General features: G+C 37.6%; 1 protein-coding gene across 1 annotated transcript; it reads right to left on the minus strand.

The window, feature by feature from the left end:
• Positions 1-9614: 9614 nt before the first annotated feature.
• Positions 9615-10705, minus strand: LOC111371303. Its single transcript, XM_022993210.1, has 3 exons — positions 10700-10705; positions 10084-10222; positions 9615-9865 (listed from the first exon to the last, which is right to left on the minus strand). Exons 1-3 carry the CDS (start codon positions 10703-10705, stop codon positions 9615-9617), a joined length of 396 nt encoding a protein of 131 aa, XP_022848978.1.
• Between the last annotated feature and the right edge of the window lie 279 nt (positions 10706-10984).

Below are 10984 nucleotides of genomic sequence, written 5' to 3' on the forward strand. Positions count from 1 at the left end.
TGCATTTTGCCACAAATAAGCCTATACCTCTTTTCATATTCCTTGACCAAAATGCATCTAGAAGGTCTTGATACATTTTCGTACTACCAAGATGTGCGGTGTATGGGGTGAAATGAGCCTCCTCCAATATCTCCTTCCTCAAAACTTCATCCTTGGTACATACATTCTTCCGTTAAAACATTAGTGCCTGATTAGAAGCTATTTCGAAATTCTTTCTCTTATCAGTACCAATCTCGTTCTTGATCTTCTGTAAAAACGGGTCTTTACCCTGTGCTTCTATGATCCAATCTCTAAGAGTGAGTCGAACCATCAAAATTGCTAAATGAGCGTGACTTATTTTCAATTCACAAATTTTCCAAGTCTTTGATCAACTCCATCGTAATAGTAGGTAATGATGCTAACTGTCCCATCGACTTTCTGCTTAGAGTATCAGCAACAACATTAGCCTTACCGAGATTGTAATGAATAGTACAATCATAATCATTTACTTGCTCCAACCATTGTCTCTATCTCATATTCAATTCCTTTTGTGTAAAGATATATTTGAGACTCTTACGATCAGTGTAAATGTCACACTAATGTGATCCAAGGTAGGGTTCCAAGTTTCAAGGAATTGACGCATTTTAATCGGGAGCCAAGGTCGAGAATTGAGCTAAGTTTGGAACTAATTTGGGATAATAAAGCCAATCAATATCATCATCAAGCCATGGTAGTTAACATATTGAAGATTGTGAGCCAAGTGACAAGTCATGTGTTGGGAACAAAGGCCGGACGCAATTAGAACGAAGTGGAACAAGTAGCCGAAAAATGGAGGCAAATACCAAGCTGTGCGATCGCACGGCATTGCAGCCATGCGGTCGCACAACAAGAGGTCGAGATTTGGCTGGTCGAAATCATATGAACCATGCGACCGCACCAGTTTGTGCCATATGGCCGCACCGTTGAAGTCGGAGGAGAATTTCTTGCCTTGTGTGTGAGAATCCTATTTTGTTTAGATTTCTTAATTTTTGCAAGTTTCATATTCTAGGAGTTCTAAATCTCATTTTTTACCTTATTCTAAGGATATTAATTTGTTTTAATTAGGTTTTATGTTTCCTAGCATAAATAGGATTATTTCATTGTATTTTGAGAAGACTTTGCTTTACACTTTTTTCCTAGATGGACGATTCGAACTTATCAAGAAAGTAATTTCTCGTGGCATTCACAAATCAAGGAAGATTTCATAAATCCCATCATGGGGTCAAGCTATTCTTGTAATTGTCTTGATTTCTAGTTCGATAATTTATTGGGTCAAACTTACAGTTCCGGATTTTGATTTCTACAACATGTAATCAAGAGGTCCTCCATAGCGCCATTCTTGTTGGGTTGCTTGGTTCACTATTTTGGGGTCAGATCCATAAACCTTGGTCATATTGGTGCTCTTGGGATCCGATTCAATATAGAAAAAATTAAGAAGTTTAACCAAAATAACAACTGACGAGAAACTAGAAAATCCTGCCCGGATTTGGCTGCTGCGACCGCATGGTAATATATGATGCGGTCACATGGTGATCTCGTTGCCTGCCAATAAAACCCCTGCCATATGCTGTGCAGCCGCAAGGACTTTTTAACCATGCGGTCGCATGGTTATGATCTTGGTCTGATTTCCAGCCGGATGTAACACCTTGATTCGTTTGGTTCCGGCCTTCGACCCCTTCATCAAATATGTCATTTTGCTTGCCATCTTCAACATTCCATACTCTATAGCTTGAGTAATTGATTGAACTGACTTGTGGCCTCGATTTGAACTTGAATCTTAACTTCGGCTTCACCAAATGATGTGATTAGCAAGGTTGCAATTGAACCCACAGGATATTGAATTGGATCCCAAGAACGTCAATATGACAAGGTTTATGAATTTGACCCCAAAATAGTGAACCAAACAACCCAACAAGAGCGGCGCTATGGAGGACCTCTTGATTACACGATTGTAGAAATCAAACTCCAGAATTGTAAGTTCAACCCAATAAATTATCGAACCAGAAACCAAGACAATTACATAAATATCTTGACCCTGTGATTACCCAATTTATGAAATCTCCCTTGTTTTGTGAATGCCACAAGAAATTACTTTCTTGATAAGTTTGAATCATCCATTTAAGAACAAAGTTTAAAGTGAAGCTTCACGAGAAAAATCTCTATTTTCAAGAACGCCAATATGACCAAGGTTTATGGATCTGATTCAATATCCTGTGGGTTTGATTGCAATCTTGCTGATCGGGTTCGCATCATTTGGTATCAGAGCTTAGGCTCCAAAATCGAAGGTTATATCTTTTCCTTTTCTTGTTGAGTCAGTTTTCTTTCTTTTCTTTTTTTGAATTGTTCTTGTTGTTTTTGGAGTTAGTTATTAATTTCGAGTCTTTAATCCAAAAAAATCCCCAAAAATAAAGAAAAGAAACATTTCAAAAGTTGTTTTTGGATTCAATTCCCGTCCAAATCAACTTCCATTCGTTCCGTTAGCATCGTTGTCGAATTTTCTATCTAGTGAGCCAAAAAAATAAAAAAAAATATATATATACTGTTCACGTTACTGTCCTCAGTCTAAAAACTAAAAAAAAAAGTCAAGTCATTATTTGGGTAAAAATAAAAATTGTTATTGTGTCAAATTCCAATTCAAGAACCACTTTCTTGAATTCATATTACAGTTCCAATCAAGGTAGTCCAGTCAGTCAGAAAGGATATGGGTGATAGGATAGATAGGCTTGACTCATCTGTCACCAATCTTCATATGGGACATGGTAGGCGAGGCTTAGGGTGGAGACGCATGATGAATATGTATATAGTAGTGATTTGGATGAGAATGAGTTTAATGGAATTGAATTGGGGAGAATGAGGAATAGAGGTAATCGTTTTGAACGTCGGGTAGGAATAACTTTGGAGATGATGTGGATGGGGGTATGGGCAACATCAAAATGTCAATTCCACCATTTAAGAGTAGGAGTGACCCGGAGGTGTACCTAGAATGGGAGAAAAAGGTGAAACTTATCTTTGAGTGTTATAATTATTCTAAGGAGAAGAAGGTGAGGTTAGCAGTCCTTGAATTTACTGACTACATGATCCCTTGGTGGGATCAGGTGGTGACGTTGAGGCGTAGGAATCAGGAGAGGCCTATCAACACGTGGGGTGAGTTGAAGGTGATGATGAGAAAACGATTTGTACCTAGCCCTTACTATAGGGAACTCCATCAAAGGTTGTAGCGGTTGTATCAGGTTCTACGAGCGTGGAGGACTATCACAAGGAGATGAAAATCTTGATGATTAGGGCTAATATGGAGGAGGACCAGGAAGCCACTATGGCTCGTTTTCTAAATGGGGTGAACAGGGATATTGCTAATGTGGTGGAGATGCAACACTATGTGGAGTTAGAGGATATGCTACATGTGGCCACGAAGGTGGAACGACAGTTGAAGTGAAAGGGGACGGCTAGGAATCAATTGGGTCCTAACTCAGCTTGGAGGTTGAGAGGGGATGATGAAAGGGTTGATGGGGCTGTTGCAAACAATAAAGCTGAAGTGTCAAGGGGGAAGGAAGAAAATGCTAGCAAGGAACCTCCAAAAGCGGAGTCACAAACTACTAAGAGCCGGGACATTACATGTTTCAAATGCTTGGGAAAGGGACACATTGCATCTCAATGTCCTAACAAGAGAGCGATGATCTTGAGTGCTAATGGAGAAGTAGCAAGTGACAGTGATGGAGATGGGATGCCCGAGTTAGAGGATATTAGTGGTGATGAAGTGGTAGAGCATGCAGTGGATGGTGAAGCACTTGTGCTGATGCGTGCACTCAACACACAAATCAAAGTGGATGAAGAGGAGAAGCAACGAGAAAATATCTTTCACACTAGATGCCACGTGGAGAATAAGGTAGGTGGTTTAATTATTGATGGAGGTTGTTGCACTAATATTGCTAGTACTACTTTAGTTAAGAAGTTAGGGCTGAGAACAATAAGGCACCCTAAACCGTATAAACTACAATGCTTGGATGATCGTGGAGAAGTTAAGGTGAATAAAAGGGTTTTGGTGAACATTTCAGTTGGGCAATATAAAGATGAGGTATTGTGAAATGTTGTGCCAATGCATGCGGGTCATATTTTATCGGGTAGGTCGTGGCAATATGATAGAAGGGTTAAACATGATGGGTTTAGAAATGGGTACAGCTTTGACAAGGATGAAAAAACTATCACGCTTGTACCATTGACACCGCAGCAAGTGTATGAAGATCAAGTGAGGTTGAGGGGTGACAATGAGAGAAAAGGTAAAGAGAAACAAAAGAGCGCTCAAGAGAAAATGGAGAGGTGGCTAGATGTGAGAAAAATCGAGTAGAGCCACATGAGCGGAAAGAAAGAGAGCCTATTGAGAGGAGAGAAAATGGTAAGTTGAGCTTCTTTGTAGAAAATAGTGAGCTTGAGAGAGTTGGTGAGGTCTAACAAATCCCTCCCCAGTTTGAATTTATCTTTGATGCAGACATATGAAAATCTATTGCATGAAGACTTTGATTATTGAAAATAGAGATTTTTCTCGTGAAACTTCACTTCAAACTTTGTTCTTAAATGGACGATTCGAACTTATCAAGAAAGTAATTTCTCGTGGCATTCACAAATCAAGGGAGATTTCATAAATTGGGTAATCAAGGGGTCAAGATATTCATGTAATTGTCTTGGTTTCTGGTTCGATAATTTATTGCATGGAACTTACAATTTCGAATTTTGATTTCTATAATCGTGTAATCAAGAAGTCCTTCATAGCGCCGTTCTTGTTGGATTGCTTGGTCACTATTTTGGGTCAGATCCATAAACCTTGATTATATTAGCGTTCTTGGGATCTGATTCAATATCCTGTGGGTTCGATTGCAACCTTGCTGATCGGGTTCACATCATTTGGTATTAGAGCTTCAGGCACCAAGATCAAGGTTATATTTTTTCCTTTTCATGTTAAGTAAGTTTTTTTTTTTTTTTTTTTTTGTGATTGTGCTTGTTGTTCTTGGAGTTAGTTATTAATTTCGAGTCTTTAATCCAAAAAATCCAAAAAAAATTCAAAAGTTGTTTTTGGATTCAATTTGCGTCCAAATCAACTTCCGTTCGTTCCGTTAGTGTCGTAGTCGAATTTTCTATCTAGTGAGTCAAAAAAAATCAAAATTTTTTTACTGTTCACTGTCTGAAAAAAAATGTCAAGTCACTATTTGGGTAAAAAAAATTGTTATTGTGTCAAATTCCAAATTAAGAACCACTTTCTTGAATTCATATTAAAGTTCCAATCAAGGTAGTCCAGTCAGTCAGAAATTCAAGACCACTTCTTGAATTTTCATAATTCATTCCAAAGTAAATCCATTCTTTGAGCCTTTAAAAATTCCCGAGTTTCACCCACAACCCAATTGAAAACCAATCAATATGTCTGAAAGGATGATGCGGCGATTTGAGAAAATGTTGGTGGATTTGGGAGATACGATGGATATGATTGAAAAGTGATGTAGAAATCTTGTTGATGAATTTGATAACTCGGCTGTGGGAGAAACAAGTGTGTTGAAGCGTATTATCAATACAGCAATCAAATTGGATGATGTGGAGAAATCACGGGGAAAGATCTTTCAAACTAGATGCCATGAAGACAAGGTATGTAGTTTGATTATTGATGGAGATTGTTTCACTAATTTTGTTAGCAATACGCTGTGGAATTATTAGGATTGAAAACGATGGCACATCCAAAACCTTATAAGTTGCAGTGGTTGGATGAATGTGGAGTGGTTAGAGTATGTAGGCAAGTTAAATTAAGTTTCTCACTTGGAAGGTACCACGATGAAATGTTGTGTGACGTCATTCCATTGCATGTTTGTCACATTTTGTTGGGTAGACCATGGAAGTGTGATAGGAAGGCGAGGTATGATGGAGTTACAAATTGCTATAGTTTTACCAAGGATGGGAGATATATTAAGCTTGCATCGTTGACACCGCGACAAGTATATGAGGATCAATGCACGGTAAAAAATAATGCAGAGAGGAGATTGAGGGAAAAGGGTGAGGAAAATATTCCACAAAAAGAGAGTTCAAGAGAAAATAGTGAGGTGGTTAATTTTGAGGAAAAAGGAAAAATGTCACAAGAGAGTGAAAGAGAAATTGAGCGAGAAAATATAAAAGGATGTAGAACCCCAAATAATTCTAGACACCTCAGTGGCACTAAGACATGAATATTGGATGACTAAAGTATACTTTAGATTTTTAGTCTCATTTGAGACCCATTTTCGACATAGGAAACATTCAATTTGCAAAATGATATCTAAAAAAAAGTTGAAGCTCTTTGAGTTAAATTACCTCAATCGGATATTGGGAGAAGAAGTTATGATAGAAAAACTGAAGGCTGTGCAGTGTCAACTGGACTACAACCGGTATACTGAAACTGCCTGAAATGAAAATTCTCTTTTTTCTCTAAAATTTAAATATTTATTTTCATCAATTATTTTCTCAAAGGGCCACCCACCTTTTTGCAATAAAAACCCCACTAAATTGAAGCATTTAACCTCAAACTTAAATGGCACCCATGTTTTCTCTCTTAAATGAAATTTGACCCGTCATTTGCTTTAAATCATGGGATATTTATCTATAAATAGAGACCTCATTTCACTCATTTTTTCTGACACCAAAAGCAAGAGTTTTTACATACTAAAGAAAGAGTTTCCAAGAGAGAAAAAGAGAGGGAGGAAAACTATTTTTCCTAGAAGTTTAAGAAGTGTTTTCAAGCATCAATTCTCAATGATTTTCAAACATCCAAGGAGTGCATTTCTTTCAACGTCCAAGTTTCATCGAAATTTTCAATCCAAATTTTCAAAGTTTTAAAAGCATCAATCAAGGTAGGTAGAGGTGCAATGTGTTTAATTGTGTTAAGTTATAAGTTTTGATTCATGTTAATGTTTATATGTCAAATGGTACTTCGGTACGGCATATCCCTCTATGTTAATGGTTATATGTCAAATGGTACTCCGGTATGGCATACCCCTCTATGTTGAAGAAATGTTCGTATGTCAAATGGTGCCCTCGGTTACGGCATATCCTTCATGTCAAATGGTGCCTCCGGGTACGGTATGTATGAAAAGTTATAAAGTTAATGTTTTGAAATGTATAGCTTGATCACGAATGCACCTATGACACCTATTGAGTTTTTCAACTCACAGGTTTAATCCCATCTCTACAGATTGAAGGAACTCTACCTCGGGCATGGATGGAGGAGAAGATGGAGAGTGATGCAACGAGCCCATGGAAATCTGGTGAATAAGTGATTTGAATTTATTTTTATGAAATGTTTTCCAATGTTATTTCTTTAAAGTTTTGAATAACGCAAAATGCGAGAACAAGTTATGTTTTCTTCAAATAAATTACATTTTGTTGTTTTGAAAAATGATTCAGAATTTTTGTTTAAAGTATTTGAAGTATTGTTATTTAAATGATTATCTTAAGATGTAAGCTTCCGCCAAAATGTATACACTTATTACTAAACCACCGGTTAAGCTAAGTAAAGTAAGTAGCGTTTCGGTCCACTAAGGGTCGGGGCGTTACAAAGGAGAAGTAGAGTTGCAAAAAGAAAATGAAGAAGAATCTTCGGAGGGAAAGGAGGAGTTGAAAGTGAGCTTAAATGAAGAGAAGCGTGAAGTCAAGGGGGGCATTGGAGAAAACTAAGATTTCCCTCCCCAGCTTTGCTAATTTTTGTTTTGTAGGGTACCGAAGATTTAATTTTAGAAATTAATCCTACTAGAATACTACCCGACCCGGGAATTGATCAGCAACAACATGCTAGCTGGAACATTCTCACAACACCGAAGGTTGAATTTGTAATCCCCGAAGAGGTAAAGAAGCTGCCTTGGAATGAAATTATATGCGTTGGATTGAATGGCAAGGAGCTAAAATACAAAATTGGTATGTCGGCGAACATGCATCCATTGGAGTTGACATTGTTACAATTACCTAGGCAAAAGAGGACATGGAAAATGCACGGCGGATTAACAATTGAAGTAATTCATGGAGCATTTCACAATTGCAAAAGTAAGCGATCAAGGCATAGACATTTTGATCCGAGTAAAGGAGATTGGGTTTTTATATGCAAGAGGCAGATAAGGAGTCAAAAGCGGTCCAAGTTTCAACCTAGAGGCGGTGGACAATTTCATGTCATAGCACTAATTGGACACAAGGGATATAATTTGGTTGATCAATGTTTAGATTCAAGGTCGAATCCTTTCGAAGAAAGAGGGGATAATGTGATCCAAGGTAGGCTTCCAAGTTTCAAGGAATTGACGCATTTTGATCGAGAGCCAAGGTCGAGAATTGAGCTAAGTTTGGCACTAATTTGGGATAATAAAGCCAATCAATATCATCATAAGCCATGGTAGTTAACATATTGAAGATTGAAAGTCAAGTGACAAGTCATGTGTTGGGAAGGAAGGCTGGAAGCAATTGGAACGAAGTGGAACAAATAGCCGAAAAACAAAGGCAAATACGAAGTTGTGCGACCGCACAGCATTGTAGCCATGCGGCCTCACAACAAGAGGTAGGATTTTGCTGGCCGAAATCATATGAACCATGCGACCACACCAGTTTGTGCCATGCGGCCGCACCGTTGAAGCTGGAGGAGAATTTATTGCCTTGTGCGCGAGAATCCTATTTTGTTTTGATTTCCTAATTTTGGCAAGTTTCATATTCTACGAGTTCTAAATCTCATTTTTTATCTTATTCTAAGGATATTAATTTATTTTAATTAGGTTTTATGTTTCCGAGTATAAATAGGATTATCTCATTGTATTTTGCGAAGACTTTGATTATTGAAAATAGAGATTTTTCTCGTGAAGCTTCGCTTCAAACTTTGTTCTTAAATGGACAATTCGAACTTATCAAGAAAGTAATTTCTTGTGGCGTTCACAAATCAAGGGAGATTTCATAAATTGGGTAATCACGTGGTCAAGATATTCATGTAATTGTCTTGGTTTCTGGTTCGATAATTTATTGGGTCGAACTTACAATTCCGGATTTTGATTTCTACAATTGTGTAATCAAGAGGTCCTCCATAGCATCGTTCTTGTTGGGTTGCTTGGTTCACTATTTTGGGGTTAGATCCATAAACTTGGTCATATTGGCATTCTTGGGATCCGATTCAATATCCTGTGGGTTCGATTGCAACCTTACTGATCGGGTTCGCATCATTTGGTAATGGTGCCATATTTTTAATGCATGAACCACCGCTACAAGTTCTAGATCATGCGTTGAGTAGTTCTGCTCATATTACTTCAATTGTCTTGACGCATAGGCAATTACTTTTCCATACTGCATCAGTATACATCACAAACCTTGTTTGGATGTATCACTATATATAACAAATCCTTCTGAATCTTCAAGTATGGTTAATACATATGCTACAATCAATCGTTGTTTTAGCTTCTGAAAGCTTTGCTCACACTTATCTGTCTATTGAAACTTCAGTCATTTCCTTGTCAATTGCGTCATTGGTCTGCTATTTTAGAGAATCTTTCTATAAGTCTCCTATAGTATCTAGTCAATCCCAGAAAACTTCGAACTTCTCCAGCGTTAGTCGGTGTTTTCAATTAGTTACGGCTTCCACCTTTACCACTCAAGTAAAAATTCACACCTTTAAATTTGGCATACAACTTTTCCTTGCGCAATATTTCTAACTCCATTCTAAGATGTTCTTCATATTGATCTTTACTCTTGGAGTATATCAAAATGTCATCAATGAAGATGTGACAGATTGATCCAAATACTGATGAAATGCATGATTCTTTAGATCCATGAACACCACCGGAGCAATTGTCAATTTGAATGGCATAACTATAAACTCGTAATGTCCATAACGAGTTCTAAAAGCTATCTTAGGTATATCACTCACCTTAACCTTCAATTGACGATATCCAGATCGTAAATCGATCTTGGAAAATACCTTAGCCCCTTTCAATTGATCAAACAAATCCTCAATTCTCAGGAGAGGATACCTATTTTTGATGGTCAAACGATTCAATCTTTATCGCTGCCAATTTTTTCTCCGAAGATATTAACTAGAAATCCTTGAGATGTTTCGTTTCTCAACATTTTCTTGGCTTGTAAGGTCGATACTAGTTGGAGGTGGGGTTTGGTCTTTATTCCTATGAAAGAAAATTGTTCTTCTTCTAGTTTCTGAGAAGACACTTCCCTTTCTCTGCAACGAATGGTTGCATAATTATATTCTAATCAATCCTTGCCCAAAATCATATCAAAGTCTTTCATCTCTATCACATACAAATTTGCTTCAAATATTTTTCCCTCAATTTTAAGATTCACCGACCAAGCGAACTGATCTGTGTTCGATGTTCTGCCTGAGGAAATGCTAACTTCTAGTGTACTCTCTGACTTATCACAATTAATACTAGATTTAACCTTCTTATTTTGCCATTTGCCTTTTCCTTTGTCTTGATCATTCCATTTTCTCTTTCCAACTTATCCTTTGTCCTGCTGGTAGTATAATTGATGGTGTTGCTCTGCATTTGCCTTTTGATACCAATTTGCATGAGCTCGTTCCAAAATCTCACGATATGATGTGAAACGATGTGACATAAGTGTCATGCTTAGGTTTGGGTACCCTTGCTAAAATCTTCGAGTTTTCTTAATTTTCATGTCCACCAGGTGTAGAGCATACCTTCATAGTTGGTTAAATTTTCCCTCATAATCAGTCAGGGACATATTACCCTGCTTGAGCTGAAAAAATTCGTTCTCCTTGAAATCCTTTAGAGACTGAGAAAAATAATTGTCCAATACTTCCTCCATGAATTGTTCCCAAGTTAACACCAATTTCTGTTTCGAAGCCCTAGTTCAGGACATCGAATCCCGCCAATGACTTGCATCACCGGTAACATAAACTCCGCACACTGGACCTTTTGGACATCAATGCAGTCTATGAGTCAAAAACTTCATTCTAACTTAT

The sequence above is a fragment of the Olea europaea genome, chromosome 2 (assembly GCF_002742605.1).
Source record: "Olea europaea var. sylvestris chromosome 2, O_europaea_v1, whole genome shotgun sequence".
In the NCBI taxonomy this organism is placed as follows: Eukaryota; Viridiplantae; Streptophyta; class Magnoliopsida; order Lamiales; family Oleaceae; genus Olea; species Olea europaea.

Excerpts from the sequence above, each read along its gene's own strand:
- LOC111371303 (XM_022993210.1), bottom strand. Across the intron at positions 9,866-10,083 it reads AAACATCTCAAGGATTTCTA|TTTATAGTTATGCCATTCAA; the intron begins GTTAATATCTTC and ends GGACATTACGAG.